The 17,395-nt window shown below is 40.5% G+C and overlaps 2 protein-coding genes across 16 annotated transcripts in view; one reads left to right on the top strand and one right to left on the bottom strand.

Moving 5' to 3' along the window:
• MAN1A1 (mannosidase alpha class 1A member 1) overlaps positions 1-17,395 on the bottom strand; it is an 85,367-nt gene that overhangs the window by 61,905 nt on the left and 6,067 nt on the right. Inside the window, exon 2 of the mRNA XM_077300784.1 lies at positions 9,628-9,724. Coding sequence (XP_077156899.1) covers positions 9,628-9,724 — 97 coding nt within the window. The remainder of the gene's footprint in view (positions 1-9,627; positions 9,725-17,395) is intronic.
• The window catches only part of LOC143819312 (uncharacterized), a 207,789-nt gene continuing 197,734 nt past the window's right edge, over positions 7,341-17,395 (top strand). For 13 of the 15 annotated variants that reach the window (XR_013224925.1, XR_013224916.1, XR_013224928.1 and 10 more), the window contains exon 1: positions 7,341-7,835. The gene's annotated coding sequence lies outside the window, so the exon portion shown is untranslated. Of the gene's footprint in view, positions 7,836-8,716; positions 8,910-17,395 lie in introns of all 15 variants that reach the window. The other 2 variants (XR_013224927.1, XR_013224920.1) reach the window with 1 other exon arrangement.

Here is a 17,395-nt window from a genome sequence, read left to right as displayed (position 1 = left end):
CAAACGGGGCTGTGTGTTGCTTGGTGACTTGAGGTGCTTGGTGACTTTAAAGCTCTGTGGAGGGACTGCAGCCGGAGAAGCCTCACTGGGTGAATGAAGGCTCGCCAGTTTGTTGCTCTCTGCTCGCTCCGAGAAAAAAAAAAGGCGATCGCTTCACAGGAAGTTCAGAGGAGAGAGCCAGGGGGAGGGACTTTGCTGAAACTGCAACAATGGTAACGCACAGAACTTTTTCGAAACTGTTTCAGATTGTTTGCAAGAGTATAGTGCTTTCCAGAGGGTGAATCCACTTTTTGGGATTTCCCTGGAAGCGCTACAACGAAGCGCTTTTTGCTGATCGGTTTCAGGAGTGTGGCAGATTGTGTACGACGTTGTGCATAACTGCATATTAGTAGCGATTACAATTTGCCACACTCCTGCTACAATAAACCTGTGAGGAATGGACCAGGGAATTGCTGATTGCCACTGTAGGATAGTGGGTGAGTTTCCTCCAGGCCAGGCAGGATTCTGGAGAGTTTTGGTGGAGGGATCATTTGAGCATGAAATTGGGGTCACTGTGGGTGGGCAGGTAGTTATGTACTCCTACAATGTGCATGGGGTTGGACTAGATGACCTTGGAGGTACCCTCCAACTCTATGATTCTATGATAAATCATGCAGTTTGCATGGAGAGATTTCGGTACACCGAATTTAAGTTAAAACAAAAAAACCTGGAAGGACCTGAAATGCTCAGTTTTTAGCTTGGAAGCAAGTAAAACATCAGTTGGCAGCCTTAAATAATTGCAACACAATCCCAGTACTGAAATTCAAGTATGGTAATGGAAGATTATTATTATTATCAAATAATTATCAAATATGTATTATCAAATATATGAATTCCACAATAAGTATACAAAATTTTAGTCTCATAAAAAGCAAAAAGCAATGGAACACAGAATAACAGTCTCCCTTAACATATAGAGAATCAACATGTATAGACAAGAAGGAATCTAAGGTATACAAATGCACTGAAGTGTATAATAAAGATAATACTGTGGCTATTGAAGAACTGGAACTTTAAAAATATTGTACTGAAGCATAAAATCAACCTTTGACACTGAATTGCTTCCACAAGTACCCCTAGATCTCATTCACACACTGCTACCTAGAAGTATATCTCCCATCCAGTATGTATGCTTCTCATTTTTGTGGCCTAGATGTAGAACTCTTAACTTAGTCTTATAGAAATGCATCTTGTTCTCATTTGCCCAGTTTCCCAACATGTTCAGATCTCATTGAACTCTATTTTCCATCATGGTGTTTGCTACTCCTCCCAAATTGGTGTCATCTTCAAATTTAATTAGTAGTCCCTCCACCCCCTCATCCAGATTATTGTTAAAAATGTTGAAAAGTATCAGACCCAATATTCAGCCCTGTGGTACCCCACTGCTCACCTTCCTCCAATCTGGTGAAATACCACTGACAGCTTATTCTGTGTGCGGTTTTCTAGCCAGTTCCCTATCCACCTAACTATCTTAAAATCTAGCCTGCAGTCCTCCAGTTTACCAATCAGAGCATCATGGAGAACCTTGTCAAAAGTCTTACTGAAATCCAGGTAAACAATATCAACTGAGTTTCCATGAACTAGTAATCTAATCTCTCGATCAAAGGAGAAAACTAGGTTGATGTGACAGGATTTGTTCGAGACAAATCCGTGCTGACTTCTCCGGATCAACAAATCCTTTAGATGTTTGCAGATCACCCCCTTTAAAATCTGCAAAATTCTTGGCAACTCTGAATTTATTAAAGAAAAAACATAACTCCAGATCAATGCACACTGAGCACATATTCTCTTGTTAAGGAGTGCTACCTTGCTAAGAGAAACTGGTACAGTTTATTGTACTACAGATATCAGACTACTAAAATGCAAGGGAAGCTTTCCAGTCCAAATCACTGAATTTTCCAGCCTACCACCAAAAGGCACAAACCATTAGAAACCATACGCTACCAACCTTTTTATAGTCTTCCAATATTATAATGAATTTTGATAAAATGATTACAGCAGTCCCCATTTGTGTGGACCAAAAGTTAGATCACAGGTGGCAGTCCTGTGCTCCAAAAATGAACACTATTACACTATTATTGAAAATCAGAAATATATGTAGTTCATATAAAGGTGTAAAACAGGAAAATTCTAAATAATGAAGGTACTAAAAAGGAAGATGCACAAAATACAAACACTGATTAGTGCTAGACATAAATCCAGACATTCTTAGCATTGCTAATTGGCCCCTTGCCACCAGACTGACCAGTCGGGAAGTGCACAGCGCCTCCTAACCCATGCACACACCCCCACCTCACAATGTTCCCCACCTTCCCTCAACTGCCGGGAACACCACAGGTAGGTGCCCGGGCAGCGGAGCCTTCTGTGTGGGGGCCTTGCAGCTCTGAGGCCTGCGCCGATACCGGGGAGTCACGGGGGAGGTGGTTGGGCAGTGGAGGCTTTGGCGCAGCCCTCCAAGCGGGCCCGCTGTTGGCGGCCTGCTCCGACGGCCACACTGACACCAGGGAGCCACGGGGGAGGGGACGGGTGGGGGGGAGGGCTTCGGCGCAGGGAAAGGAGCTGGATGGTGCAGCGTCAGAGATGCAGAGGTCCAGCTCCTTTCCCTGCACTGAAGCCAGGGTGTTGGCTGGGAGGGGGACCCTGCCACGGGCGGGGTGGGGTGGGGGTCGGGAGGAGGTAGGCAGGGGTGGGGGGGCTGCCAGGAGGGCTGCTAGTGCCCACTGTATTTTGGTTACAGCGGGCTTACATTCTAGTTTGAGATATAATTTGCCTTTTGGCTGATTTTTCTGCTTGAGAATAAATTCTACAACATAGCAGGACTTTGAAACAGAGTCACAATCTTCGTCTACAACCTTCGACGTAAGAAATTATCCAGCCCTATAGGAGATCAATTTTTACTGCAGGATACTAGGTGACAATCTAACCGGTTGGTATGTGTTTTAAGATATAAGGCTGTTATGAGTATTAAATCAACAAGCATTGGCATGGTTATATAAAATTCATGGCTGTGAATCTCCTCCTTTATTTGCCTTCGAAAGAACTAGATCTTTGAAAGATTCTTTAGTAGATTTGAATCTGAAACAAGATGTTCATGACACAGGCATTAAAGATGTGGAGGATGTTCAGTGTGCTCATTATGCTTATAAATAAAAAAATATTACCATTCGGCTAGTCATATAAGGGTAGTTTTCAAACATTTTTCTAATTGTTCAACCAAATTTTGAGTATATGCCTTAAAATGTTCCTGTATATTGGTACGACAACTGTATATTGGTACGACAACTACAACTTTACAGACAAGCATTTTAGAACACAGATCCAAAATAAGAAATAAATCAACGGAAAACCACTTCTCCTCAGTTGGACATTCTCCAGAAGCTTTTTCCTTTTTGCAGTGATATTTTTCAACAATCACAGATTAATCCAATTGATAAGCCACTTTATTTAGACAAGCAGCTTGGTTTATACATTTTTATCACACTGTTGGGGTCAATTTTTATCTTAGTAAGTCATCTTTCCATTAACAGCAGTGGTCCCTTTAAGATCATTGTTATGATAATTGTTTGTGCTATTCTTGTGGCAATAATTTTCTATAGAGTTTGTTTGTGTATGTTACCTAATATGGCTGTGTCTCCTTTAAGATTTTTCTAGAACTGTTACACTGTTGGGATGAATCTTTGCTTTAGCACACCATTTGATGTAATGATTCTTCATTAAGTGCAATGTCCCTTTTAAGATCTTTGTTACACTACTTGTTTCAATGATTTATGTCATCTTTATATTTCTTTAGAAAATAATTCAAAATGATACAATTTTCAATATTTTTGAAAACATCAGCTCTTTTCTTTGTTTGGCTTGCTTTTGCATTGAAGTTCCCTTTTTACATGGTTTAATTTCTGTTTATAGTATCGGGAAGACCCAGGTTTGGAACTCTAGTGTGCCATGGAAGCTTTCTGGGTGATCTTGGGCCAGTCACTTTATCTCAGCCTAACATACCTCATAGGGTTGTTGTGAGTATAAAATGGAAGAGAAGGCAATCCTAACATAAGATAAACCCGCTAGAAAGCTTTGTGTTTCTGAACATAATATGTACAAAAGAAAACTTCTTCTCTTTTTTTGATAACATACCTAGAAAAGCACTAGCCTCATTTTTTCCTGCAGACCTTTAATCATTTTATACTACATTCCTCTCCAAAATTCTCTAAGAGAAATATGCAATTTGACATCATTTAGAGGACAAAACAAAATAATCTAATTTAAAATGAACATGGCACTAATAGGATAAACTTATTTCATTTACCAATAAGCCTTGGAATTGGTTAGGTTGCCAGAAGAAACTTTTATTGGATTTAAAAGAGTTTATCATATTAAATCAGCAGAAGCTATAAATACAAAAAACTACTGTTTATGTCTCTGCAAGGACAACTCAGCTACTAAAGGCTATTTCACAATATCTCTTTGATAGACATGAAGCTGTCCAGCCGCTGAAAGGAAAAAGCTATTTCGTCCCTGAACCCATGGGAGTGCTTTCAGAGGGGAGATGCAGATTTGAAGGGAAGCACAGCAAGAGGTATCATAGAATCATAGAATCATAGAGTTGGAAGGGGCCATACAGGCCATCTAGTCCAACCCCCTGCGCAACGCAGGATTAGCCCTAAGCATCCTAAAGCATCCAAGAAAAGTGTGTATCCAACCTTTGCTTGAAGACTTCCAGTGAGGGGTAGTTCAGGTCTGTCTCAAATGTGTTTACTGAGTTCAGTTTTGGGCACCACAACTGAAGAAAGATGTAGAGAAACTGGAGCATGTCCAGAGGAGGGCTACAAAAATGGTGAGGGATTTGGAGACCAAGCTGTATGAGGAAAGGTTGAAGGAGCTTGATCTGTTTAGCCTGGCAAGAAGATGACTAAGAGGTGATATGATAACTGTCCAAATACTTGAAGGACTGTCATAGAAGATGGAGCAGAATTGTTTTCTGTTGCTTCAGAGGGTCGGATCAGAATCAATGTGTTAAAATTAATTCAAAATAATTTTTGGCTAAATATCTGGAAGAAGTTCCTCATAGAGTGGTTCCTCAGTGGAACAGGCTTCCTCGGGAGGTGGTGAGTTCTCTTTTGGAAGTTTTTAAGCAGAGGCTGGATAGTCATCTGATACACATCTGACAGAAACTTAGGCAGATTGCGAGTGGGTGGACTGGAAGGGATGTGCCGGTATTTGTTTTGTGTGGCCCTTCCTTGCATACCCAGGGAATGGCTAATGGTCGCTGTGGGATGGTAGGTGAATCTCCTCCAGGCCAGGTTGTATTTGGGAGAGTTTTGGGGTCATCATGGGTGGGCTAGTAGTTGTGAGTTCCTGCATTGTGCAGGAGGTTGGACTAGATGTCTCAGGAGATCCCTTCCAACTCTATTATTCTATGATTCTAAGAATTAGAAGAAATGATCTACCCTATTGTATTAGGGTGGTACTTTATGCAGCTTTTCCTGAGCCATCTCATGCTTGACAACACCAAAACATTTGTTACAATGAAAACCAAGTAGACTATGCTATCCAGCTTGGTATAGTGCTTAGGAATGCAGACTTCTAATCTGGTGAGCTGAGTTTGATTCCTTGCTCCCCCACATGCAGCCAGCTGGGTGACCTTGGGCTCTCCATAGCACTGATAAAGCTGTTCTGATTGTTCAGTGATATCAGAGCTCTCTCAGCCTCACCTACCTCACAGGGTGGCTGTTGTGGGGAGAGGAAAGGGAAGGTGATTGTATGAGACCCTTCTGGTAGAGAAAAGCAGCATATAAGAACCAGCTCTTCTTCTTTACCTGCAAGTCAACTTGGTGTAGTGGTTAAAAGCAGCAGCCTCTAATCTGGAGAACCACGTTAGATTCCCCACTCCTCCACGTGCAGTTAGCTGGCTGACCTTGGGCTAGTTACAGTCCTGTTAGAACTGTTCTCACATGATGTGGCTTCATAAAATATTGTGATCAAGCAAAAAGGGCCATGTGCAAAAAATTTGAATGACAGCAAATTTGGAGGAACAGTCTTATCAAGGTTTGGATAGAATAAGACAGAATAAGTCCCAGCCCTTCCCCGCTAAAAATAATTACTCAAAGAAGATCAAAAGGTAGACCTATAGAACTTCACATTCAGGATTTAATGGATGAGCAAAGGAAAATAGGAAGTTGGCAGCAATTTCAACAGGAGGCAAAAACAACCAATTGGTTTGTCTATATGCAATGGACATTGATGCTGAAAGAACAGCTAAAAGACTCCAAGCAAAGCTTAAGAGAACAGACTGATTTTGAAAAGATGATTATGCAAGACAACCTGCATCTTCTGGGCAGAATCTACAGACTTTTACTTATTTACGAAACTGAGACAGAAGAAGTAAAGAAATGCATGATAAAGTGGATGCAGAATTCTAGGGAATCAATACGAATGGAAGAGTGGGAAGCATTGTGGTGCAAAACAGTGAAAGCAACCAAGTGTCAGATCTTACAAGAAAGTTGGTATAAAATGTTTTATAGATTGTATCTGATTCCTAAAGGGTTATGCAAAATGTCTAATCAAACAGATGGCAAATGCTGGAAATGCAAGGAAACAATGGGATCCTTTTTTCATATGTGGTGGAATTTTAAATTGGTAAAAAAATGTGGATAAATGTACATACTAAACTACAAATTATGTTGAAATGTAAATTTGCATTTCAATCAAAATATATGTTATTGAGTATTATGCCAACAGGTGTATCTAAAGTCAGTGCAGAATTCTTCTGTCATGAGACAACAGCGGCAATTGATGCTGGACGGAAGCAAGAACAGGTGCTGCAGATAGATTCCTGGTGTGAAAAGATCAGGGAACTGGCAGTGATGGCTAAACTAACAGCTATTGTAAACCATGGATCAACTGAGGAATTTCAAAGACATTGGGATGAATTCTTAATGTAGTTGTAAACGTTAATTTTATATCTTGCTTTTTCTATTCTGTAATTAACTAGAAAATCAAATAAAACTTTAAAAAAGAACTGTTCTAAGAACAGTTCTGTCAGAACCCTCTCAACCCCATCTACCTCACAGGGAAGTGGAGAGAAGAAAATTGTAAGATGCTTTGAAACTCCTTTGGGTAATGAAAAGTAGGTTAAAAAACTATTTTTTCTTCTTCTAGAGAAAACTATATATTGTTGCTTAACACAAGTAATATTTAGGCCATAAAAGTGATTCTGCTCCTTAATTGTTAGTTGTAAGTATTACTAGTAGTTGTGTTACTAGTATTTTGGTGTTATCACACAACAGATCTGTGTTCACCAAAAAAAACAAAGACCAGAATGCAGAATCTTCTAATCATATAGTCATATAGTCTAATCATAGTCAGTTGGAACATGGTGTGGCACCTAATGTTTGCTTGAAGCTTCCCTTGCCAAAACTGAGTACTGATTAACATAGGCCAAAGTCAAAGAGGGCAAGGCCCCGAGAAAAGTTAAAATTTCTTTTCCAACCTTGACATTTCAGACTGTAGTTTTAAAAAACTGAGCTGCTAATGAGAAAGCCAACCACCTAGATGTCTCTTTGAGTAGTTGTATTTAACAGCTCAACCAAAAAGCTAATCAAAGAGATATATTTCTGGTGACAAAGTTCAGCAAAGTCTTCTATCATTATGCACACACAGACACTGCACATTTTGATTCTTCTGTGCAGCAGCCTGCAAGGCTTTCAATTGAAGATTTTTTCAACAGCAGTGGCAGAAGGCTTCACATCGTCTCACTTTGTCAGAGCGGACATGGTTGAAGACTGAGAACAAGCACTCTAAAAGTAAGGTAACACTCTGTGAATCATCATTCAAATCACCACTAATGCGCTGAAAAAACGCTGTGTACAGAAGAACCTTGGCAATTTCAGATTTGTAATTTGAGATTCCAGTTATTTGTGATCTGATCACATGGTGCATTCTCTTGTCTGTTTTTATTCCTTCTGTGTCTGTGCCACCATCATTGCATTTGGCAGTCAATTTGGCTGTTTTGCTTCTAGTATCCAGCAGAACCCTACCTCCCATTGTTTGGGGTAGCATGGCTTCTCTATCTATAGGTGATATTGAAGAGAAAAAGGCACAGAGCTTCTTTTCTACTTAATTAAGAATTCCAAAACAGAAGACAAAATACAACTGGTTTTATATTAATAAATTCAACATTCTGAATGGCTGGAAAAAAGCAGATGGCAGAGTCTATCATAACTATAAAAAGAAAGTCCCTGAAGGAAAAAACAAGTTACTGTTTTCATGTATAGTCCACTTTTCTTACTGGAAACCAAACCAGGGTGTAAACTGCATGGAGCTTTTATTCCAATCCCAGGTCAATTCAGTCCCTGCCGTCTACACAGGGGTTTCCTGTGTAGAATGCGATTTCCGTTTTGATTTTGGGAGATTTAAATTTTCCTTCTGCAGCAAGAAGAATTATCTGGAGTGACCCTACCTTTATTGTGCAATATCTTAGAGTGCTTTTAATGCTCAATATTTTCCAAATCCTGATTGAGAAAGCAGGCTGTTTTGAACCTCCGTGGTAGAAATGCCCTGATTGGCCAAAGGTGGCTATGTGATAAACTTGCCTTAAAGGAGAAGCCCCTAATTTCTCTCAACTTCTGTTGGTCTTGTATTTTTTCCCTCCTCTGCCTTCTTCGATCCTCTCCCCCCCTCCAAGAAAAGAAAGAGGCTCCCTGCTTGGCTCCGCTCCCCCCCTTTCAAGAAAAGAAAGAGGCTTGGCTCCCCCCTCCCTGAACTACACTAACCATGTGCAGAACACTTTCCTGTTTCAATGGGGAGGGGGGAGGGAAGAGGAAGACCCGAGTTCAAGTCGATCTGAATTCAACAGGATTGACAATGGAATAAACAAAGTAAGTGCAGACTCTGCCCAGATTACTAATATGACAAAAAAGAATCTATGCAAACATATTTGTTTAAGGTGACAAGACAATCAGTGTAGGAAAGTATGTCTCCCCAGTAAAAGTCACCTCTTGAACTCTTTCATATTAACGGCTAGATTTATTGTTTTGTTTTTTAAAATGATTCAAAACTGGTCTACCATTTACGGTCTACCAGATTCTAAGAATGGTCCCTATCAGAAGCCATATCCAATTTGGAAATAAGTATGGTAACTGAAAATAACAGAACTGAAGAATTTCAGACTTAAAAATGTCTAACTGTCAAAGCTAGAGGGCACTCTGTACTTATCTTTTCTATAAGAATTTCGTGTACCAGTATTAAAGTTTTAAAGTTCACCAATTTTTCAGTGAATTCAACACTCAAAATAATGTTACTTTAGGTGAAATGATAAAGTTTTACATTATGCTACCCTGAGGACCTTGTAGAATTATATATTCATGGGATAAAATCAATAATACAAGAGCATATCACTGGTATTGAAGGCACGGTAGCCGCTATAACTAGGGAACAAAACTGCTATATAACAATGGTGATGCTTTCTCTACATTCAACCATTTAAAGAAAACATGTCAAAACAGCCGGTTAAGAGCACACAAGCTTCCAAAGTAATCTCCAATTTCAAAGCAGTAGATCAGCTCGTCATTAAGTACAAAAGCACATACTACTCACCAAATAAATTGCTTGAATGTCCTTGTTTTGATATGGGTTTCAGTTCATTTAATCCCCAAGCATAACGTTTATAATTATCCCAGGCATGTTTCATCATCTGGTGGGAAATGAAAGCAGGATTATAATGTTGATTTAACAAGAAACTGCTGCAGTAAATAGTACCAAAAATGAACTGTACACTAAAGATCAATGTGTTTAATTCAATGAGTAATTAAATTCATATCACATTATAGACATAATATTTCTAACTTTATAACATCAACGTATTCCTGCAATGGTCCTTTATTTGTGGAGCTGAAAGTATTTTATTCATTACTTTTTGTTAATTAGGACTTTGTAACTCACACACATTAATTCTCATTAATAGGTTTAGCATGCAGGATATTAGTCCAATTAACAACTCATTCCTAAGACGGCATGAATCTGAAGCTAAGATACAGTAGTAAAGCTTTTGAATTCATCTGCAACATGTTTGCAAAGTTACAAAGAGCAAATCTGATGCCGGGCCAAGACCGCACTTTGGTTAGCACCTCACTTTTCAATACATGTGTACATGCAAAAATGATTAAATGAAAAACCAAAGCAATGATGCCAACATACTCTTACTGAAGTCAAGGGCAGCTTAAATTCTGTATTTAGTCCACACATGCAAGGAAGTGTGCCATGCTTAAGGCTGTATGATCAGATGCTGTAGGTAGAATAACTAGGAACTACGTACCCTGCATATTTCAAAAGGGGAACTCAATACCCTTCCTCTGCAGCCCCTCCCCCCCCATGTTCAGGGCAAATGTTAAAAGAGAAGAAGCAGAAAGGAGTTAATTTTAAAAACACCCTAATTCATTGGATAGATGTGATCTATGGTAGCGATCCCCAACCTGTGGGCCACGGACCACATGTGGTCCGTTGACTAATTGGAGGTGGGCCGCTACGGACGCCTTCTCCCCCCCCCCCGGACCTTTACTTCATCCCCCCCCCAGCTCTTTACAGCACACTTTGGGTGTCATTGTCTCCCATCAGGGAGTGATGGGACTATCTCATTGCAGAGAAACAAGCTCAGGGTTCCCACTGATTTGTCATTGTCATGAGTTAAAATTTCCATGAAAATAAAATGTTCCTTATGTTCATTGTTGTGGCGTGTCAGTATCTTATTTTGAAGGGATGTTTAAACATTACCGTAGCGACCAGAGAGCGTTAGGGTAGTGGTTGAGAGTAGAGGAGTAAACTACCCCCCCCACCGGGCCTCAGTAAAATCGTCAAGCGTTGAATGATCCCCAGTGATAAAAAGGTTGGGGACTACTGATCTATGGTACTTTGACCAAGGCTTGAATCAAACATTTCCAAATACATAAGCTGTTGTCAGCAATGGAACATGACTTTCTTGGTGGCTCACACCTGCTACAGCCCAAAATGCCTCCAAAAACAGCATTACATGGGGACAGGTGACCCCTGACCAGCACTGAGGGATTCAGATGCCTGCAATGAAGGGCAAATTAGCAAATTAGCAATACATCCTCCTACACATTCAACCCAAAGTAAAAATGTGAGAGCAATGGCAACACATCCTCCACTGCATCCAAGAAAAATGTTGAGAGCAAACTAAGATCACACTGCAAGCCTCCACCATATCCTTTCTTAATTACAGACTAGATATTATACTATTATCTTAGCATGACTGCCATTTTTAAAGCTCTGAAGTAAGGTAAGGAAGGTCTCTGTTCATTCTGTCTTGCTTCTGAATCCCTCATGTTCTTCGAAAGCTTTTGACTCCTCCCTCACAAGGCCATCTCAGGGCTAATCTTTACACTATGCTGGGGATCCATGATCAGATCACACAAAGCATAATTCAGCTTTTTAAAGCATCTGGGCTTTAGCCTGTCTACCAAATTGGGGCTGTAACCACATCTGTACTAAAACACAGGCACCTTGCTTCCTGCCAAACAATTAACTAATAACTATATAAATATAAAAATAAATAAATAAACTACCTGATGCCTCACTTAGCTATCAGCATATCATCTGAAATAAGCTGTTTCAAGACACATGCATCATAGAAAAATTAAAACAATATCTCCAAATCAGTGCTACTTCTTAACTATACTTTGAACACTGTATCATGTTTAAGTTTCATGCGAAGTATGACAATACAACATGCAGAAGTTTTCTTAAGCCAGGATGGTAAGCAATATGTACAATTTATCTGACATTTTTATAGTCATCCAGTTCTGGATATGAAATCTGGACAGAGGTTCACAATATCCACTGAGATTCTCTCTGCTGGATAAAAATGCTGAATTGTTGAATCTTCAGTACTCTTCAAGTTTAGAATTTAGCAAAACATATTTGTTTAAAAAAGCTGACTGAAGAGCTCCTTACAAAGCAAGTTCTGATTTGCAAACAATTGTGTCCCATTATAATTTCCTGAAACATATCAAAACCTGGGCCACATATGGGTTGGACATCCCCATGTTAATAGAATTCCTGGCCTGTTTAGTATACCAGCTGTTAGCAGTCCACTGCCAAGTTCACACATGTCAAACAGGAAATTGATTGAAACCTGCTCTTCACATATGCTAATAGATAAGTACCTGGAGGATCTAAAGTAAACAATTTTGAGGGAGTGACTGATTATGGCTGCAGCCCACAGACTGATTAAACAAAAATACTTTGGAATTGAGAAAATGCAGAAGAGATGTTCAAGGTGATTAAATAAATGTATGAGGGTAAGCAAAAAATGCATTACTATAAAATTATAGAGATCTTCACTAAACAAAAATATTAAAAGTGAAGCTATTGTTTCTTGACATATTGTCCATTTAGGTCTATACTCTTATGAAAGCAGTGGTTCCAACTCTCTAATCCTTCCCTGAAGAATTCTGTGCTCTTTGATTTACACCACATCAAAACAACGGTTTTGGCACCCTTGAGAGATTCAGATTGTGTTCCCTTTAAATATTCTTCGAGTTTTAGGAACAAAAAGAAGTCTGAAGGAGCAACAACAGAGCTGAAGGGTGGATAGGATAGCTTCCTAACTAGATTCTCATAATATAGATCTTGCTACTCTCAAAGAATGCATTGTCCTGATGGGGAAAAAATGCCTTGGTGTAACTTTCCTAGCCTTTTTCTCACCAATGCAATTTTCTATTTTTTTGGAAGACACCCTAACAAAACTAAGACAAGAGTATTATTGGAAAAAAGTTGTCTGCTGTCATCCACTGATTGCAGAGACATGTTTAAATATGATGTTTTTAAAAAATAAACCCAAGCATGTATAAACTGGAACCCTAATAGCAATACCTTTCAATTTGGGGAGTAAGATGAAAGTACTTCTAACTGCCAGAAGGATTTTGGATCAGACATGTTCCAGGGTACCATGATTCCTTGGTACATGAAGGGCTGATTTGTATGGAGATAGGGACCAATCCAAAAGTGGGCGGAATGTACCTAACTAGGCCCATGAACACCTGGGGAGCATGCCAATTCTAGAACACATCTCTTTCCTCAAACTTTGATTTTTGATCAAACCCCATTGTTTTACCAATTCTTCAAACTGCTATAAACCACCCAGGAAGTTAACTGAAAAACTTGGGGAGGGTGGAGATACCAGTGTAAACTAATATACATATGGAAAGAAATGTAATTCATCCCTCCCTCACCCCCCTCCCAACACAGAGACATTCACTGAAATCCTACAGGCTATAAAATTGGTTTGAATAATTTATTTACTACAAAAATGCCAAATTACAGGCATTGGTGATCACGGTCATATACAAATGCATCTGTTTCATGCAGGGATCAGAGTCTACCATTTTTGCAGCAGTTAACATGCAAATGTCATTTTAGCCCAAGAGCCCCTGTGACTTAACAGATTGGGAGGGGGGGAGATATATATAATCAGCACAACACCAATGCCATTAAAATTTCCTAGTGTTTGAAAAAGTATTCCAGATTATGGGACACCATATCAAAATGAATATTGGATAGAGATCAAGCAACTGGCTTCCACTGTAATCAAAATGTATTTCATACAACATTCAAATTTCAGAAAGGAATAATCTTATTCAAAACCATCACATTAAGATATATAGGTTGTTTTACACTAAAGAGTGTAGGCATTCACTGGAATCCACCAAGAACACAGCAAGAAAATCCAAGTCCAGTTTATGAAATAAAAGCCTAAGAACTAAGAGGCTCCAAATATTGCCTTATAAATAGGGGAACATCATTCATTTACAGCCTTTAGCTCTTTGAAATCTGTCAGAATAATGAAATTCAGCCTGCTAGGAAAAAAATATCAGAAAGAATCCACACTCCATTACTGGGAGTTCTTTGCCACCTTTCCTGAGAACACTGAAAACACCAGATTGTTACTGCCAAAGCATTATGGCCCAGTTCTTCAGAAGGTGTTACTAATCAAGGCAGGTCTGGAGAGACATGATGCTACTGATGGAAACTAATCTGGCTGCCTTGGAACTGCATTAGACACACTGTCTTTAAAATACAAGATTATTCATGGAATAATTTTGTATATGCCATATGTATAATGATCATTATGACATTTTGCTCACTACCAATTTATATTTTGTACTTGAAATTAAGCCCGCTGTACAAAAAATACAGTGGGCACTAGCGGGGTGGGTGGATGGATAGAAGGAACCAAGGGACCAAGCCCTATGAAGATAGGTTGAGGGACTTGGGAATGTTCAGCCTGGAGAAAAGGAGGCTGAGAGGGGACATGATAGCCCTCTTTAAGTATTTGAAAGGTTGTCACTTGGAGGAGGGCAGGATGCTGTTTCGGTTGGCTGCAGAGGAGAGGACATGCAGTAATGGGTTTAAACTTCAAGTACAACGATATAGGCTAGATATCAGGAAAAAGTTTTTCACAGTCAGAGTAGTTCAGCAGTGGAATAGGCTGCCTAAGGAGGTGGTGAGCTCCCCCTCACTGGAAGTCTTCAAGCAAAGGTTGGATACACACTTTTCTTGGATGCTTTAGGATGCTTAGGGCTAGTCCTGCGTTGAGCAGGGGGTTGGACTAGATGGCCTGTATGGCCCCTTCCAACTCTATGATTCTATGATTCTAAGGAAGGAAGGAAGGAAGGAAGGAAGGAAGGAAGGAAGGAAGCAAGCAAGCAAGAAAGAAAGAAAGAGAGAGGGAGGGAGAGAAAGGGGGGAGAGAGAGAGGCAAAAAGGAGAGAGAAATTGAGGAAGGAAGGAAGGAAGGAAGGAAGGAAGGAAGGAAGGAAGGAAGGAAGGAAGGAAGGAAGGAAGGAAGGAAGGAAGGAAGGAAGGAAGGAAGGAAGGAATTGAATTCTGGGAGGAAGGCAGGCAGGCAGGCAGGTAGGTGGCATGAAAGGGGATGGGGCAGGGGTGGAAGGAGGGGAGAAAGTGTCCACTGGGTGGGGGGGTGAGTCAGAGGGGGGCAGGGGGGAAGAGTTGGGGTTTGAGAAGGGTGGGTGGCTGGGTGTTTGGGGGCAGAAAAGCGGTGATGGCAGATCGTGGGGATGAGTGGCAAGAGGGGCGGGGGAAAGAGTTGGGGGTTGAGAAGGGTGGGTGGCTGGGTGTTTGGGATGGGGAAGCAGCGGCAGCAGAACACAGGGTTGAATGGTGGGGGAGGAAGAGTTGGTGGTTGAGAAGAGTGGGTGGCTGGGTGTTTGGGGGCAGGGAAGCGGCGGAGGCGGAACATGGGGTTGAGTGGCGGGGGAAGAGTTGAGGGTTGAGAAGGGTGGGTGGCTGGGTGTTTGGGGATGGGAAAGCGGCGGAGTGTGTGGTTGAGTGGCAAGGGGGGGAAGTTGGGGGTTGAGAAGGGTGGGTGGGTGTTTGGGGATGGGGAAGCGGCGGGAGCCGCGGAGCACAGGGTTGAGTGGCGAGGGTGGCGGGGGGGAAGAGGGCAGGGGTTGAGAAGGCTGGGTGCCTACCTGCCTTGTCGGTGGGCAGCCACGTAATGGCTTGCGGGGTGGGCAGGTTGGGAGGCACTTTGCGCCTCCCGACTCATCAGTCTGGGAGCAAGGGGCCAATCGTTGCCCCCCCCATCCCGGACCAAGCCCTCCCCCACACTCCTTACTGCTTTATTTATACCGCTCCTGTGGAGCGGTGTAAAGATATTACTATTACAATTTGCAGTTCCAAAAGTTGATATCTGTAAGTTATAGGCACTGGGGTAGGAGGAAATAACCAGACACACTAGTTTGACTGTGTCCAGGAATTCAGCCTCCTTAGCCAATTCAAAGTTCTAATGTCAATGTGATTAAACAGTAAGTACACCTGCTGATAAGACAGTAACAGCTGACAAAAATCAACACTTCTAGAAACAGCTTATTTAGTGAGCCATTCAGAAAGAGGTTAGCCCTAACATTTTCCAGACAACTAGTCAGACTGTCTTTCCCCACTTTTTCCTCTACCCTAAGGAATCTCAAAACAGCTTACAAGCAACTTCCCTTTTTCTCCCCACAAGAGGCTGCTGGTGAGGTAAGAGGGGCTGAGAGAGTTCTGACAGAATTGTGACTGGTCCAAGATTAACCAGTAGGCTTCATGCAGGAACTCAAACCTGGTTCTTCAGATTAGAGTCCACAGCACATAAGAAGGTGTGCTTAAGCATCAGACCTCCTTGCTGAGGTCAATAAAGTTAAATAAGACATGTAAAAGTTATGTACCTGCTATTGCAATCATGTACTTATTTTAATAAAAATGACTGCACAGCTGTGCTACAGGTATGACAAGGCACCCTTTTCAGGTAATGCTTACTATTGCAGAACTATACTGCAACTTCACCAAATTTAACAAAGTTTGCTGTTAATCCAAGATGGATTTAGTAGTTTGAAATTTTATACAAATAGTAACTCTAAAGATCTGATGGTATGTTTCACATTGCAATGCATTAACTATAAACTCTGCATTCAATGTTAGCCATGTTAATATTGAAATTACTTTGTTTTTAACCTTGAAGGGAGTGCATTTCTCAGAGCTACAGATGGGTGGTGAACAAGAACCACATAAGCAAGTCTAAAGCCTCTTTTCATGCAACAGAACTAGCAAAACAATACTTTAATAATTATTCAGCAGCTAGCCATACTGAAGCTAAAAAGGCTGTGTCAGAATATTTTAAAGTACACGACTGCATGTGAATTTTAGTCAGCAAAACACCATTAATTTCTTAATGCAATATTTGCTTCTGAAATCATTTAGTTATAAGGCTGCCAGTTTCAACATAGGATAGAAGCCTTTAAGAATTTTGGATTCTGAAATCACCAGATACTGAAGCCAGACAGAGAACAACGTGAATTAAGTACTGCAGCCTTAGTCTGTAAAAAAAAGAATGACAAGTCTCTCAAGTTAGGTATTACAATATTTTGACTAAATAATTCTATTCCTAGACTTTCATGAAGCTAAAATCAATGTATAGTGTCTACATTATAATATTGTTCCTAAATGATTGTAAGCTTGAATCATCTTTGTTGAAGCAGCCTTGAAAGTGGTAATTCAGTTATCTTCTACTAGAAGGTGACTAGATTGTCCCGCTTTTGGAGGGACATCTGGGGGCACCTGGCAAAATGTACTTATGTTGAAATTAAAAATATATATATATATTACAATACTATTTTTGTGTTCTATGCATTCTATGAAAAAAATTGTTGCTCCATATAGACCAAATTTTTAATCAAGACCCCCCCCCCCATCAATGAGGTCCTGTTTTACAAATGTTAAAATCTGGTCAGCTTATTCTAGTATGGCATAACAAGAAATGACAGGTTCCATTTTGCCTGCATACATGCAC

Source organism: Paroedura picta, chromosome 1 (genome assembly GCF_049243985.1).
Source record: "Paroedura picta isolate Pp20150507F chromosome 1, Ppicta_v3.0, whole genome shotgun sequence".
NCBI classification, from domain to species: domain Eukaryota; kingdom Metazoa; phylum Chordata; class Lepidosauria; order Squamata; family Gekkonidae; genus Paroedura; species Paroedura picta.
The sequence above is the reverse complement of the archived record's forward strand: the minus strand, read 5'-3'. Positions and strand labels throughout refer to the sequence as shown.